At 37.9% G+C, this 17,828-nt stretch overlaps 1 protein-coding gene across 2 annotated transcripts; it reads right to left on the minus strand.

The window, feature by feature from the left end:
* Nucleotides 1-3,457: 3,457 nt before the first annotated feature.
* On the minus strand, nt 3,458-12,362 carry LOC117949464 (overexpressed in colon carcinoma 1 protein). 2 transcript variants are annotated; one of them, XM_034879774.1, is made up of 6 exons: nt 12,028-12,362; nt 8,789-8,813; nt 6,621-6,656; nt 5,344-5,423; nt 4,494-4,524; nt 3,458-3,716 (listed from the first exon to the last, which is right to left on the minus strand). In XM_034879774.1, exons 1-5 carry the CDS (start codon nt 12,356-12,358, stop codon nt 4,520-4,522), a joined length of 477 nt encoding a protein of 158 aa, XP_034735665.1. In that variant the 5' UTR covers nt 12,359-12,362; the 3' UTR covers nt 3,458-3,716; nt 4,494-4,519. The 2 variants fall into 2 exon arrangements, with proteins under 2 accessions (XP_034735665.1, XP_034735666.1); XM_034879775.1 differs by having other exon boundaries at nt 12,031-12,360.
* Between the last annotated feature and the right edge of the window lie 5,466 nt (nt 12,363-17,828).

Below are 17,828 nucleotides of genomic sequence, written 5' to 3' on the forward strand. Positions count from 1 at the left end.
TTAATGGTTGAGTTTCACAGATGCGGTCAAGTTTTTTTCTTCTCTTCATCATTGATGAATTAAGTGATTTGTGATTTAGGAAGGAGCGTTCATGAGGAGCAGGTAATTTGTGCACAAATGATGAAAAGTACAGTGTGATTAAAAGACAAAAGAAAATAGCCAACAATGAACAAACCCGATCATTTCAGTCGTTACCTCTTATCATACAGCTGTCAACATCATAAAGAAACACTGGTGGGTTTTTAATGACCACAGGTATTTCCAGTCTGTGAAGAGGCATTTCAATAATTAAAACAATTTACAGCTACTTTGACCTCAAGTAGTTTCTGTAATTTCCACCATTTATGTACTACAAAATCTGAAAGATCTTATGTTTCCAAACATTGAAGGAATAGTTTGACCTTTTGGAGAAATATTTGAAGGGTTAATTTTTTTTATCAATCCATGGAATAGCAATTAAATTAATGGTTGCTTGTTTTGATAAGAAATCTCAATTATAATTTTTTTTTTTTCACAAATCATGCTTTTTATTGTACACAAGGTAATATCAAATACATTTCTGCTGGTATATTCTTTTTTTATAATGGCTTTTATCTGTTTTTACATATTCTCAAACTCTTGGTTTGCTTTCATTCAAGAGTTAGATGAGAATATTGATACCAATCGGAGACATGAACATGGTATCAATCTTCTAATCTAACTTTTGGTAAGTAAACAAATAAACGTATTACCCGAAATGTCAAACTACTCCTTTACCACGTATATTACTTCTCTAAGCATACTCAACCTCTAGAACATTCAAACAACATACACAGCTTTTTACAACTATCCCCACAATGTGCCAAGGCGACATTTTAAAACAAAGGACATCCAACTTTTATTTATCCATATTTTGTCTTCTTCTCCCCGTTAGATCAATTGAATAGGGCAAAGGCAATGACATCCATCATATACAGGAGGACCAACCATAAAGGGCAAAGAGGGGCTGATAAAAGAGGGAGAGACAGAAGGCACGACACACTGTAAAAACCAAAGGCCTCTGTTAGGGACTCACGCAGGGCAGCAGCAGGGTGGAAATGTAGACATCAGAGAAACGGACATCAAAAATATAATGTCTCAGGTATGGTTCTAAATCAGTGTACTGTAGGCACATTGAAGCTCTTTTTATAATATGCTGTAAACTACACAATACAGTAAAATGTAGTATGTAGTACAGTGTATCGCTGCAACAATTTGAGCTGACAAATGACTTGCAAAAGACACTGTACATCCTTTAGGATCAATGCAGCTGATAACTGGTGATAGTAAACAGTAGGCTTGTGTTCAGGCATGGTGAAAGAAGTCCCTGTTTTTATGCGACTGGGCAGTCGAGGCTACACAAACACACAGGCGTGGAAAGCGTTTTGTGTAATGCAGAAAGAACATCTCCTGAATCTCAAGTGTTTAAAGTTGGCCTGTTTCCACCCTCGTCTAGAGCCCTGGTGAGTGGAGGATGTTGTACATTCATTAGAGGAGAGAGCTGTCAAGAGCCTGGCTGAAAAATGACCTTGGCCCTTAATGCCCGCCCAGCTGTAATGTGTTTTTTCATGGGGACTTTGTGCTGGTGATGTTCTATATTTTACTGATTGTCAGATTCCATGGGAAAAAGCTTACAACAATGAATTATTGCTTCTTACAAATATACAGCAATTACATAACCTTTGCTTGGTACAGCGTATTCCTCTGTACCATAGCCCTCCATTGTTTAAAAACACCACATTGAGTCACATCGTTGTACTAGGTGACATTTTTCGTCATGATGGTGGGAATGGGCATTGTAGATTATTTTTAGTCCCATATACACTGTCCTTCTGCCGTAAATACTCATTAAAGCTCCAAATGTGTAGTAATAAACAGCTGAAAATAGTGCCCATCAAATGCACTATTCACTCCTGACTGCTGTTTAAGGTGCATTTGCTAAAAACTGCCCGTGAAAATAATAATTTTAAAAATGTAACCATGTATATTTAATATGTTGTTACCTTGACTTTTCTTCAGTGCAAAGAATGGGCTTGGTGGTACCCTGCATGAAGAATGCTGCTAGAAGTCAAGATCAAGACCAGGGATGAGGAAAGCGGGACTAGGAAGTACACCAAACGTCCATACTAGAGGTAGTTGTGATAGATGTTTCAGCAACATCAAGAAGAAGGAACATGAGAGGTGTGAAACATATCAAGGGTTTAAATTGGAGCTAAAGAAGATGTGGAATGTGAAGGCAAAAGGGGTTCCAGTGGTAATTGGAGAACTGGGGGCTGTAACCCCCAACCTGGGGGAGTGGCTTCACCAAATACTGCACAGACTCCTCAGGCTCCCAGGTCTCTGGTAGAGGAACTGAGCTTGTGGGAATTTTATATATATATATGAAAATCCCCACAATCTATATTTATATAGAGAGTCTTTTCATGGGAATTGTTGACAATAAGAAAAATACAGCAAAGCACCAGCTTTATCCATCAAGGATTACATACAGAACAACAACGTTCACAATAAAGTGTCATACATCATATATAAAATAGATTGTAATAGAGTCAGTTACAAAACAAAGTAAATTAATTAAGAAAAATGAGGGACGATACAACACAACCACCTCCTCTGTCTCTCTTAAAATGTTTCCTTTTTCTCACAATTTTTTGCAACTGAACATAATTTAATGAGATGTTTGTATTTGCTGTTACACATTAGATTGTATTTCATGTTGTGGGATAAGAATAAACTGTGTGACTTCTGAGGAAGATTACAAGAGCTTTGAATGAATTACCCAGGAGCACTAGATTCAGAGTCTTCAGGTTGAAAATAACATGCTGCAGAGAGAGCATGAGAGGGAGTGAGATCCTCTAAGTATTATGAGTCATCTGCTGATGTTACACAATCAGTCTGGGGCAGTTAAGTGACGACACCAGGTACGACCTGGTGGATGCACCCAGGAAATATGGGATGTTGATTAAAACCCTCTTGATTTAACTTAATTAATAGCATTTATTCTTATTAAAAACTGTGTAATTTTCTGACTCTTTAGTTGCAGCAGTTCCCTGATTAAAATCAATTCTATTTTCAATAACCCTTTGGTGTTTTTTGATGCATTAACAGGAATGTGTTTGCTGCTTTCTGTGAAACTCAGATTTCTCTCGGCCTCTCTAACGCTCTGCTTCTGCCGCACAATAAATCATTGATGGCTTCTGAGAGAAATAACTGAGCAGTGATTATTATTGCAGAGGGCTGCTGGGAATGTGTGTGTGTGTGTGTGTGTGTGTCCGTGTCCCAGACAGTTAGTTATTTGGCTGGGTCCTCTTTCTCCTCCTGAGAAAGAAAGAGAACGTTCCAGTGTCGTCACCGAGAAGCCAAGATGGCTGTCACAATGCCCGTTGCTACCACCCACAGCTAGTCCCAGGGTGGATGTTTGTCTGGTCCGATGCCCACATTTTTTTTAATTTTTTTTTGCTGAGTGAAGGGTGATGATGGATGACATATGCAGACCTCTGCTGTGCGTACCAGTGTCATTGGGCCACCCATGACTCCATGAGGCAGTGTCCTCAGATCCCCGGCAAACTGTCCACATCCTCATTCAATGACAGTGTTAAAGCCTGAGACATTATTCAGTGTGTGGTGAGCCAGAATAGGAGCACTTACATGCTCTCTGCTTGCAAAATGAGTCTATAGATGAATGAATATGCAGAATCCTGTTGAGACAAAGGACACAGTCATTGACTTGCATCTGAGTCTTTGTACCAGCTCCCCTTTAAAGCACCCATATTATGCTCATTTTCAGGTTCATAGTTGTATTTTGAGGTTGTACCAGAATTTGTTTACATGGTTTCATTTTCAGAAAACACCATACTTTGTTGTACTGCACATTGCTGGAGGTCCTCTTTTCCCCTTGTGTTTTTAGGTCTCTGTTTTAGCTCCAGAGTGAGACATCTTACTTCTTTACTATCTTTGTTGGGATTTGCACATGCGCAGTAGCTAGGTAAGATCACATCAACTAGAAAACTCTTTCTCCAACTTTGGTCAGTACAAGGCAGATTAACTGGGAGACTTCTTCTTAACTAGGGCACAATTGTGGAATACCTGCAAAACAGGGACATGTAAGTAGTTCTTTTGTAGACCATGGTGAACTAGTGTGTGTTGTAGCAGTGTTTTGCCATTGAGAACTGAGCTAACATGCTAGCTCTAGCATATGCTACGGTTAGCCACCTTGTTTCGGCTAGTTACGTAAAAAGATTGCAGATTTTGAACAGCTCACCCCGAGACTGAAGGCAGAGGACATTCAGAAACCTGTATCTCACTCAAAACCCAGTTTTTTTATCAAGTTTGTATGCATGGGGAAGCACCAGAGACACAAAATAACACCCTAAATCCCAGAAAAGTGTTTTTTTTTCATAATATGGGCCCTTTAAGAAACAAAATACAGAGGAGCAGGCGATGAGCTGACCAAGCTTTACTTTTTTTTTAAGTACCTGTGTTGTGTTCCATTCAGTATCTGCTAGTCTGCAGGAGGGAGGGAAACAGAATCAGTGCCCAGATATTCATGACAATTATTTGACAAATTTCTTGTTCTTGTGTTTACTTCTCAATGTCAAGACTGCGCTCACAAAACACCCACGCACTCAAATCAATTCATTAATATGTTTACCTCTATGAGCTTTTCAGAAAAACATGAGAGGAAAAACACAGAACACAAAAGAAAAACCTTCAGGACTGCAAAAATACAACAGCAAAGGTAGCAGATTGTTTCTTAATACTGGTCCCATTGCAAGATGCAATGCCACTTTTCATATGGTTCCATAGCTCTGTCAGAGAGGCAGTTCATTAAGTCAACAACTGTGTCAGACTGTGAGATCAAATAAGACTGTTGTAACATGCAACACTTAATAATAAAGTTGACAGGAATAGTAAGGTGTACAGAAGCCCTGAGAAAAAACATCTTGTCGTAATGAAGATTTCAAGAACAAACACTAAAAAAATGTGTCTGATTTGCTGCTGAGGGCTTTTGTAAAGGTGCTTATTGATTTTTTAAAAACAAACAGCAGGGAAATAAAATTCCTTTATTGACTATGCCACGGTCAAAAAAAATGTAGTGAAGTACGAAAACCCAAAAGTGAATGCTTCTCATTTAGATTCAGTAAAAATAAAGGTTAAATAAAATTATAAATGCTTTTGGCAGGCAGGCACGTGGTTTCATGGGGTGGTGGCTCAGCCACTAGGGTTTATTTCTCTACGCCATAATCTGCTTAACTACAAGTTACTAAAAGTGCTCATCAAATTTTCAAAAGATGAATTGCACAGTACAGTGTTAAATGTGTTTACCTTTACATGTGGACTTGGACTGACTGGCAGCCACAGTGGTTAGGTCTGCCGGTAGACCTACGTATACACCACCATAGTTCCTGAGAGAGGAAGAGTGGAATGTAGCAATTAAAAGACATAGTAAGGGTTTTAATTATGCTGTGGGGGTTCTCAATTCCATACAGTTTCTCCTTTTTAGCAGTGAATTAGCTCCTTATGTTTTTTCGAACTGTTCTTCGAAAATCCCACAAAAAAATCATATTCATAATTAGCTGTGCTGGGCTTTTTATCTCTGAGTTTCGCATTGTTATCAAACGTCTTGGTATTAAATGCATTCAATAAGTGGTATAGCCATTTAATTGGCAGGGGTCGTCAATGTTTTTTAAGGCCAAGGACCACTTAGCTGCAATAGAGACAGAGCAGGGACCCCCAATACATCTATTGTATAAAGTTACTTTGCATTTAATTTTAATCTCGCTAACATAGACCCCAAAACCCATTACATTATTACATTAACCCTTGTATGGTATTCGGGTCAAATTGACCCATTTCAATTTTTTACAAATAACAAAAAATGGTACCAATATAATTTTTTTATACCTGAAAATCAATGGCCTTACATTATTTTCTGTGATAAACATATATTCCTGAATCAATTCAGAAAACTATTCTGGATATGACCACTTATGTTTTTTCCATAGTGGAATTTTAACATGAATTATAACCTTCTGACAAAAAATTAACCACACTTTAAATTGTGTTCTAGTAGAGACTAATTGCATTCCTTAAACATATATTTTATGAAATTGAGATAAAGACTATATGTATTAATAGATTATGAAGTAAAATCTTATTCTAGAATTATTTTTAAAACCCCAAATAAGTCCCGGGTCAATTTGACCCGAGGGATACGAGAGGGTCCCGGAAGTGAAGACAATGCAAGGGTTAAGATGTTTCATATATACTGTACAGATACAAAATAGTTGGCAATAATAATATCTTAAAATAAAAAAATAATCATAACATCTGTTCTATTAAAGTGTCTCACAAGCCAACAGTGTGACAGTGAGCCAGCATGGACATTACCTGGACCTTGAACATTATTTACACCTTTGCATGTCAAAATGTTCTCTATTGAGAAGGCTTTTTCATATTCACATATGTAAGCCACAATAGAACAGTATTTTGTTATTGCATACTACAAAAGTGTATTTACAGTATATGAGTAAAATGCATCCACTTTTACCATACAAACTAGAAGCGAAGAAACAAATACAGACATTATTTGAAGAAAATACCTTCTTTTCTCATCGTCTCCCAAGGGATCTTCTGTCCTGATTGAGAGAAGAAGCACAGGTCAGGAGCACAGAGGACGTAAAACACAACAAACAAACATGAGTACAGTACACACTGATGAGACACATTAAATGAATACTTTATCCTCAAAATTGCCATTTGTATATCAATTACTCACCCTGTGTTACCTTAAATTCTCAAAACTAAAAACTGTTTATCACATGCCTCCACGGTGAATAAAGAATCTCTATTCATCGTGGAGAATTAAATGTAAATGTAAATGGACTGTTCTTAAATGGCACTTTTCTAATCTCAATGACTACTCAAAGCACTTTAACACCAGGAACCATTCACCATTAATACCCATTCATACGCATTCATACACTGTGACCGAGGCTGCCGTACAAGGTGCCACCTCCTCATCAGATAAACATTCACACACATTTACACTCGGGGTTCAGTGTCTTGCTCAAGGACACTTCGACATGGGACTGCAGGGCCTTCCGATTGGCAGGCAACCACTCTACCACTGAGCCACAGCTACCCGGAATTAATTAAATTAAAGATTCTTCCATTAAGTGCTGGACTGTGAAAGTGCATTTGCTCGTTTGCAGAGTTCTTTTGGGAATTCTGCTAATTCCCATCTGGGAGTTTTGAAAAGTGGATGATCCGACCAAACTGCCAATCTTTGTTTTAGGTCTGGAACAAGGCTACTTGCCAACCAATTTCCAATTAGCTCCCTTTTAAGGAGTTTTGTTTGGCGTTTGTTTGTTTCTTAAGGGCTGACTTGACGCTCCACCACCTAATTTACTTTTATTCTTCTGTTATTTTTCCAACAGTGCAAACTAAATAATTACTCTTTTGGGGGTTGTTGTGTAGTACAGTCTTAGAAACCGTTAGTGAGTCAGTGTTGTGCTGCTGTCAGCTCTCATGGGTCCTGTGTTGGCTGCTTAGATGGTTATCAAGGAGCATACAAACACACACAAGCACACACAAACACACACACATATACACACACACTCCCTTATTCCAGGAAATGCTGCCCCCCCCCAGAGCTTTGATAACTATTGATGACAAGAACAACCTGTTCTCTACTATACCTGACATTTCACAGAAAATATTTAAATGAATTTTCTAAAGCCGGAACAAATTAAAAACATTCTACCAAAAGAGTTGTTAAGCAAGGGTCCATGTGCACCAGTTTATTGATTGAGTATCTTTTCATTTCTTTTATACTCAATTGCTTACAGTTTACAGTGAAGTCTGTGTTTTTTAATACTGTTATTCTGGTATTTTGTAGTGATGAGTCAACATACAGTATCTAAACAACACTCACTCTCACATACTACACAAATATAATTAATTAATTTCCAAATCAGATTTCTGTTACATGTCATGAAGGAAATAACAATATTATTTAATATCACATATGAAGCATAATACAACAAATAAAAATAAAAATAAAAAATCATGTAATTTTTGCAAACTGTGCCACCATTGAGTTTGTCTTTCTATGGTACAACATACCAAAAATGTATAGTCACTGCAGACATCACAAACATTTATGTCTCTAAATATCACCTGTGAAAATACAAAAAATCAAAAAGACACGTGTGTGTGTAAATCCCAAACTTGCTTGTTTCTAGTCTGCTCTATCAGTAAAGCAAATTGTACACATTGTTGTAGCAAAATTTTCAATGTGAAAAAACTAAAAAACAAAGTGTTGAGTGTCAAAACTTTATATAATGTAAATGTGAAAGCACGTGTAAAGTTTTAAAAATGCTCAAAGGAAAAATCCTTAGCCCATATATTTTGACCATATTAATTATATCTAAATTCATGTACATAATAAGGAATTTTTCTTACTGATTAAAAAAATAAGAAATTAGCATTTTGTGTGTCATACCTAGAAAATATAGAAAATATAGGTACTTTGTTGCTGTGTACAACCATTATTTTAACTAAATATGTTTTATTTCAATGCTTTTAGTTGCACCTTTACTCCTACTGTATAATGGTTTAGGTAAAAATGTATTATTGCATACTTCCATAACATCACTGTAATGTCAGTGTGGACACAAATACTTTGCCACAACAAATACTACGTAAATTCTATGTTGGAAGATGTATAAAGCTCTATTGAGGTGTAGTTAATGATTGATGTACTTACACATCCTTGGACACTTCTGCTGGCCCTGAAAACAAATGAAAAGACAAGATTTAATTCATCTTCATAAGGAAAAGCATTGAAGGAGGTGTGTAACCTCACTACCAAAGACCAATGAACCATACTTATTGACAACAATACTAACTACCACTATTTTTCAGGCTTTATCCCAGCAATGTATATCTCTTAACCGACACTAGGGCAGTAGAGACAGGGACATGTGAGGGTAAGTGGAGAATCTACAGTAGACCGCCTGTAATTCTTAAGGCTGAATGTCTCTCTCCCTCAGTTTGTTGCATTCTCCTATCCTTATGAACAATGTGTTTCAGTTTTGCTTGTTGTGTGTTTGTGTAGCCTGTCCTCTTTTCATGTTACATGGCGTAGATAAGGTTATGTGGCTCAGGCTCTAGTTGTTTGCCAACATCTGAAAGCTGCTTTATATCCTTTCACATTTTATGTATTATTTGTACATGGATTGCTATATGGATTTTCTATACTGGGATTTTAGTATACTACTTAGTAAGTTTGCATTAGATGATGGTTTTCAGTATTTACTGTAGGCTACTCAAACTCTCTAAACAATTCACAACTTGCCCTTGAAGGGTAACAGAGGACACTGTTGTAAACTGACACAAGGCATACAGTGTGAAATGCCTCGATACAAAATGACACTCATTCTCGTGCTCATCCCAATGCTGTTTTGAGTTTTTTATGATCCGACAAAAGCTCATTCCTTGCTGAATTACAGGCCATCTGATGAACTGGATTTAGATCTAAATTATGTCACAATGGATTAATTTGGTGGATAATCTAACATCTTGCTTGAACGTACAGTATCATATATTAATAGCGGGAGAACAAAAGCCAAAAGTCAATAATTTTGTCATGCCATTTTCCATTAGTGTAGAAAATGTAACTTCAAAAAATAAGATGTAAGAGCATGAACCTGGATAATTATTTTACAGAAAGACAGTGGAATCCATCCTATTAAAAGGAATGGAGAGGAGTTTTTTTCACAGTAAATGTTTGAGTCTGGTGACATGACACGGGTCTATTCAGTAGCCTGACAAAAGCTCATTCATGTCCAAGGGTGCACATATGGGTGCATAAGACAAGAGATGAGCATTGTGATAGAGAGGGCACCGAGGCGGTCATTTGAGTTTGGTAAGCTTGAAATTTAAAACATTCTTGTATGACTTAAACCGTGACTTAGAACTTAGAATAAATGGCAATATTGACAACGGCTTCTTACTGTATTTTCATTACTTATCTGTTTAAACATCATGACTGCACTTATGGTTGCCCACAGGAAAATAGTTACAATTGTTTTTATATAAATCTTTTCACTGCTATATCTATTAACAACTACATTATATCATGTTAGTAATGTTAGCAAGTAAATACACACTTCACAATATACCTACAAATGTGTAGTGACACAATTATACAACTCCAGTTAAGGATAATATACAACAGGACATGCTGTCATCTAAACTGGTCAGAATAGAATAGTGTGGCAACGGTGGTTTTTGTTTCCTACCACCACTAGGGACGCTAGTTCCTCCTGTGTCATATTAGAGGGTAGGAATAAACAACCTTTATCTTTGTGTGCTTTGGATGACTTGCTGAGTATTTCATATTATTACAGGAGTTATAGTTTGCGATTAATACACACTTGTGTCTGCTTACACCTATATTATAGTGTGTCATAAGCCATTATTACACGATCACATACTGCTTATAGATGATAAGCAGGTGGGTGATGAAATAGTGTTATTAAATTAACTCTTAAACATAAAACAAATGTGTAGTAAAACAATTATACATCCTAGGTTAAAAAATCAAAATAGGGGACTAATATCTTAATTCTACGGAACACAATAGTGTGGGGTTTGGGAAACAGTGTCCTTTAACTCTGGCCTGGTGTCAGCTGGCATGGACAAATACAGTGCAACCATTAGTCCATATTTGTCAATGTGACAGGATTTCACACGTCCTTGTCATTGTGCTGAACGCTGACCTCTAAGGACCAGAAAAAGACCTGCTGCACTGAAATAAACACAGCTGCTGGTTTTCATAGACAAACAAGCCACGAGACGACAAATCCAGGCACCTACTGGGATGTTGTTTTCAGACAAAGTAACCTAAATGTAAATAACACTGGGTCACATTTCCCAGTAGCTGTCTGTGGTTCTGTTAACATGCCTGGCAAGCACTGATTAGGTACCTGCAAGTACACACACACTCAAACACACGCACACGCACAGACACACACACAAACTCAAACACACACCATACTGCTTTAATGGGCAGCGGTGGTGAGGTAATCCTGCAGATACTTCAATCTAATTATTACCTCAATTTGACTGTGGTGCCCAAAGCTTTGTTCAGTATAATTTAAAACAGGTATTGTATGAGGATAAATTACTTGTGTCATATATTACACATATACATAACCACGCAATCCAGTATTTCTCAATTCAAATGTGCCCTTCAGGCTTTATGAATCAAACCTGATTGACAAAGACGGGTAAATGTCACTAAAGCTGCTTGCCTTTTTATTCAAAATCCATGGAAACTAGTGCAAACACACTAAGAGAAAGACAACACCATCAAAAAAAACTATTAGCTACTGAATGGAGGACTTTCTTTTGTGTTAATGTAGACCTTAGCATTGTAATTACAGCATCAAAGCATAACATTCCTGAGGGTTCTACTCTAGTTTCATATACTAGAATATGGAAGACCCTTCATGATCGACCCACCACCCAGATCTTTAGGAGACCACTGTACGCATACACACACACACACACACACACACACACACACACACACACACACTATATAATGGGAGCCAGTAGGCTGCAAACTGATGAATATTGGTTGGTAAAGATTAAGAAGTTTTTCAATCATTTATTTTGACACACAAACATATATCATGATATAAGGCTATATTATTTTTTATTTATGAATGAAAGCAAGACACTGAGAGGCACACAGATAATGCGCACACACATCTGAGGACATATGCTAAAGCCAAGGCTAACCCAACACAACACACTTCATTTACATTCAAAACACCCTCTCCCTTCGGTGCAGATACAGTGACAACTCGCTCATACTCACACGTACTATCACACACACACACACACACACGCATATACATATATATGTATATATATTTATATTATCTATGCACACACACTCATTCCTTAAAACATGTATTCCCTAAAAACACTTACCTCCTTCTGAGGTGCTGGTGGCTGAGGAATTGCCACAACCCATTTTGCATTGATGCAGCCACCGTCCAAGCAGAACAGAGATGCTTAAGAAGAAGAAGAAGACGGAGGAGGATGAGGATGAGGAGGAAAGGACGGAAACCCAAAACACATTGGGAAAAGGGGGGAGAAAGTGAGGAAGAAGGTCAAAGAAATGTCTCCCACTGTAACACAGGGATTTCCTTTGGTCGTGTCCCCCTCCCCTCTCTTCAGTCTTGCACTGAGACTGAAATGAAAGCATGGAGAGAAAGGCTTTTATACACAGACTCACACACACACACACACACACACACATATACATACACACACACGCACACTAGGAGAGAGGACGATAGAAAGGGGAGAGAAAGATGCTGTGCCCTCACATGATTTGCTCTTTTCCTCCACCCTGACATGGTTGCCCGGGAAACTGGTGGAAAGGAGGTGGAGGGTGGGGTGAGACTCAACCAATAGGCATCTCCGTATTTTTTTTCAAAGGTGGAAAAAAATGAAATACATTTAAGGGGATCAATATATTAGCTTGTGTGTGTGTGTGTGTGCGTGTGTGTGTGTGTGTATGTGTGCGTGTGTGTGTGTGATCGTGTAAAATCCCCAAATTGTCTTTGCGTGCTCAAACATAGAAGTCCTTTATTCATGCTTTTTCAAAAACAGACACACACACAGAAAAAACACAGACACACATTGCTAACTTGTTTGAACTACTGATAAGCAATGAGCTGAGAAATGAAACCACGACGGTCATGCTTAGGTCAGCTTAAAGACCCCAATAAATTCCAATTCAATCACGTTGTTGTTCACTCTGACAAGTCTAGTGTAGTCATATGAGTGAAGTGTAGACTGCCGGATGCATTTCATTAGTACTCAGCACCAGTGAAAATAACTCAGAGTGAGTGGTGTTATGAAATCTGCATGGCTGACAGTAAAGATTTTTAAGTTTTTAAGAGACGTTTTTAGTGACACGTGCAAAGCCTCCAAACAGAAAGGCTAATTGTGGCTTTCACAGGTCCCCATACAGGCTCACATTCACTCAACAGTAGAGTTGGTCTACAGGATGAGCACAATTTGTACTAAAAAGTTAGTTTTCCACAGATGTATGAGATAAGATACTGTTCAATCCACCTTTAAAGGAATAGTTCGAGTTTTTGGGGCATTACACTTATTCGATTTCTGGCGGAGACTTAAATGAGAAGATTGATAAGGCTGTAGCTAGCAGACAGTTAGCTTAACTTAGCACAACAACTGGACACGGGGAAACAGTTAGCTTGGCTCTGTCCAAAAGTAACAAAACCTGTCCGTCAGCTCCCCTAAAGCTCACTGTAACATCTCATCTCATATGTTTGATCTGTACAAAAGTCCAAAGTTTATTAAGAGCAATTCACCATTTACTGGGGTTTGATAGGTTAATGCTAGATTGCAACCACCAAACTACAACGCTGGCATATATTCCGGAGGTGTCAACACACAGACGATAGACGAAATACCTATTTTAATTTATAAGTTCTAATCTTATTAGTAAAAAGATGTAACCCTAATCCTGTCTTTTAACCTTTAAAGGGGAAGTATGCAGTTTTTTAGCTGAATTTACCTAAACTGAACAGCTTTGGTTTCATTGGAATGGTTATATGACTTTTTCGGGTTGAATAGTTGTTGTCTCGCTTCCCCCTATGTGACTGTAAACGGAAAAACCACCCTTGCAACTTTGGGCCGGCGGGCCACCCACCTCAGCATCAGGAAGTATAGCGTGATTTAAGGTCTCGCAATATAACGAATTGCTTCACTGCACTATGCACATACGCCCATTCCGAAACCTGCTAGCTATAAGAACAAAGTAGCAACGTTTTTCACACTATCCTCATAGCTGAAGCTGAAAGCTAGGAAAGCATTGTCGGAGGAACAGAGAAAGAGGAAACAGCAGACTGACCAAGCAAGGAGTCGGAAAGCAGGTAAACATAGGAGCTGCCACATATATATTTCGAAGCTGTAGGGGCAGCTCTATAGAGAAACACAGCAAAGAAATTTCCCAAACTGAATATAACCCTTCATAGCTAGCGTTGGCTAGCTGCTAACTTAAGTGTTAGCGCTTGCGTAGCATGGATGTATTAAGAAGTGGATACAGCGTTCGAGGTGGAGCCCCGTTCAGTTCTATGACAGTTGCTCAGTGGCACATGAATTCTTCGTGGAGCCAAAAATTAGCTGGATGATCGGCACAGCTTCCGCATTGTGTGGTCTATTGAGCAGGCGCACTATGACCTCCACTGGCCGGGCTGACTACTTCAGGTTTAGCGCTACACAAACTTGAATGTGGATTTAATGATTATCGTGTGGCTCTTCTAGACTTTCAAAATCGTATTGGATCAAGTGGATCAAATTCTGTAAAGGGCCTCATATGATGGGTTTCATGGGACCGAAGGTAAACAATTAGGTGGTAGAGAGGTTGTGTACCAATGGAAAGGTTGGTGGTTCGATCCCTGGCCCTGCAGTCCCATCTCAATGTGAACTTGGACAAGACACTGACCCCCAAAATTGATCCCGATGCACAGCACCTTCTATGGCAGCCTTGGTATTAATGCGTGTGTAAATAGTTCCTGTACTATGTAATAGCTTCGTTAAAAAAAGTGCTATACAAATGCAATCCATTTAATGACGTATTTTGCATGTAAGTCTACTGGAAGTCTTGTGGGCCACAAGCTGCCAGTTGCACCATTTGGCCGCTATATTCCATTTGCTTCAAAGCCTGGCACACTTCCCGGGGACCTATGTGACTTCCTGGAGTCTCTGCTGGTTGACTGGTAACTGCTGAAAGCCAAGAAACAGTCCAGCATGTTACCCACCATTAAAAGGCAAATTGATGTTTTTACACTTAATTTGTTTGTAATATCTCAACTACCAAAGGGATTAACAGACATTTGTACAGACATCCATAGACCCCAGAAGATAAATCCTACTGACTTTCACTTTTTTTTGCAGCACCACTATGAAATTCATATTTGTGGGGAAATTTGTGAACTATTGGATGGATTGCCCATGGCATTCAAAACACACACACTCAATTGCTCTTTAGAATTCATTCTAATGACTTAAGTAAAGTTTCACTTTCCATCTAGTGACGTTTTCAGGACAAATCTTTTTTTATTTTAATTTGTTTTTTCTGTGGTCTATGACTAAAAACCTGCAAAACTAATAACATTGTCATCTTCATCAGATGTACTTTGTGTTTAGCCCTAATTGTCTCTGCAAAGAAGGACAAGTTTTCAGTTCGGTTTGCCCATTTTTTTGTCAGCAGGGTTACAGGAAACTAGATTTTTATGAAACTTGGAAGGGTGAAGCATGGGCGAAGAAAGAACCCATTTCATGTCTCCTAATCAAGGGGCGGATAAAAAAAATTAACATAATAGCCTGCTAGCTTTGAACATACATTTTGACTACATATATTCACTTTTCTGCAAAGAGTAAGTGTACAATAATTTACTTGTAATTTGATGTACTTACGTAATATCATAGTCACAAGCTTTTGCACTCCAACAATTCTTCTTTCTCCTGAGTGTTTCCTGGGTCAGCTAAATCACTGCTTTGTTAAAATCCAGGTTAGCTCCACTGACATTAAGCATCTCTTTTTATAGGCCAGACTTTACCGAGTCAGCAAACACAATTAATTAACAAAGCCAGTACTAAATGCCTGATCTAATTTAGAGCCACAACTTACCCAATTAAACAAAGCAAGTCCACCGGGGAGGAAAGAATGTTCCCCTGCTCAGGCTGCCTGCAAGCTTGATGAGGAGTCAGTGCTTGTCACGGCTTGCCTACATTATCAAGACACAACAAGACATAACCATCTTAACAAATTAATAATTGTAGACTATTTTTAGGACCTAAAATTTCTTATATCAACTAAAAGTCCCTATCTTTGTTTCATCCACTTTCAAGAATTTCCTTAAGTGACCTTATCCTGAGATAATAAAGCTATCTCCCTGACAACAAGGTATTACTGTTCTCAAAATAGACCAGATGGCTTCAGAGACAGGCATAGTTCAGTTCATTTTAAAGTAAAGGCTTTTAAAACTTCAAAATAGATTAAAGGGCTGCTTTAGCATTTCAAAGGTGTCAGCCCTTCATAATGTTACTTTTTTTCAAGGAAAATCCACTCTGAAACAAGTATAACTGGTATAAGTCAGTGCTACAGTATAAAGGTCACCTAATCATTGTAAAACACAACAGTCCAAATTCGTCAGAGCAAAACTGTATGAGTCAAATCTGTGTTCTGTTGTTGACTGGAAGTGTTGTGAATATGTTACATTCCATTCTGTGAGAGCTCTGAACAAAGCCTGTCCCATCTGTTTTAATTTTTATCATCAATTGTAACACTGTTTTCCTTCAGGATTTATCTGTGTGAACCAGCCTTGAACCAATCCTCCTCTCCGAGGACCTCTTTCTTATCTATATACTCTCACATCATCTAAGCGAATTTAGCGATTGTTAGAAAATGTATATTTCCTTGTCTGTCTCATTGAACCATGAACAGTGCTTTGTGTCACTTTTTTCTCCGAGATCTAGCTGCTGCTTTCAGAATCAACTCGCAGAGGTCAAAAGATCACTTCAAACCACAAAACAATCAAGATCGTATTGTTTCAGGAACAGGAAGCGCACACGGAAAATAAATACTAAATTTCTTCTATTCTTAAATACACAAATTTAATTATTACACAGGAGGACATGCTATCTCACTCTGGAATTAAATTAATCTTATATTAACATCTGTGACTACGTTTTTAATTTTTTTGTTTATTTTTTGTAACATTGTATGTGTAACCATGGTTTTTACAAGGAACACACAGTATGGTGACAAGTATAATTCAGATTAGGTTATAGGAAGTGCACAACAACTCATGTTATCATAGAGAATGGGATGAGTCAAGAAAGGGACTTTTTTGTCCTGGCTGTGTGCAGCCTCTGCAGGAAGTGTGAGCCAGTAGCTCCAATAACATTCAGTACATCACATGCTCTGCTCATAATACGGCAATTGTGACTGAAGAAACAAAACACAAACAAGTCAAGAGCTGTATGACAAATACTTCCAGGACTTGGTGGGATTTTAAAAGGCATTGGTACTTTTCAATCATGTATTATATAAGGCACATCCATTTATTTTGCCAGATTATTGTCTTTAAAAAAAAAAGAAGTAATCTAGTCTACAGAGAAATCCAGGTACGTCTGCCTCAAAATTTTGACGTGGAGAGAATTAACTCTGGGTTTTGAAACGTAACTGCTCTGGAAAGTTCAAAAGGGCGAGTGTTTTCTGTAATTTTAAAGAAGGATGACTTCATTGATGAAATAATCAATGATGAAAATGACTAAGTTACAGCCCTACTGTATTTGACTATAAGGCTGCAAAACACAATGACATGGTCATCATAGGCTGATAAAAAAATCAAATAGTTATTTTTTAAAATAAAAACTTTTGTTAAGGAAAATGTCACAGTGTAAAAGGAAAACCTTTATTGTAACCCCTCCATAATGGACTAAACTTTTGAAAGAGTTTCCCATTATCAATTCAATTTAATTAATAGTATCAAATAAAAACAGGATTTATCTCAGGACACTTTACAGTTGGAGTAGGTCTAGACCACACTCAATTTTAAAAAAACAACAAAAAAAACGTACTAGTCTCAACAATTTGACATGAGCAAGCATTTGGTGCGACAGTGGCGAGAAAAAACTTCCTTTTTACAGGCAGAAACCTCGGACAGAACCTGGCTCTTGGTGGGTGA

This window comes from Etheostoma cragini, chromosome 8 (assembly GCF_013103735.1).
Source record: "Etheostoma cragini isolate CJK2018 chromosome 8, CSU_Ecrag_1.0, whole genome shotgun sequence".
Taxonomy (NCBI): domain Eukaryota; kingdom Metazoa; phylum Chordata; class Actinopteri; order Perciformes; family Percidae; genus Etheostoma; species Etheostoma cragini.

What these genes read in the sequence shown, in the direction of transcription:
- LOC117949464 (XM_034879774.1), bottom strand. Translation starts at nt 12,358, where the DNA reads ATGTGTGTGTGTGTGTGTGTGTGTGTGAGTCTGTGTATAAAAGCCTTT. An exon ending in CACCAGCACCTCAGAAGGAG is followed by an intron (nt 8,814 to 12,027) that starts GTAAGTGTTTTT and finishes ATTTGTTTTCAG; the next exon opens with GGCCAGCAGAAGTGTCCAAG. An exon ending in GCAGAAGTGTCCAAGGATGT is followed by an intron (nt 6,657 to 8,788) that starts GTAAGTACATCA and finishes TCTCTCAATCAG; the next exon opens with GACAGAAGATCCCTTGGGAG.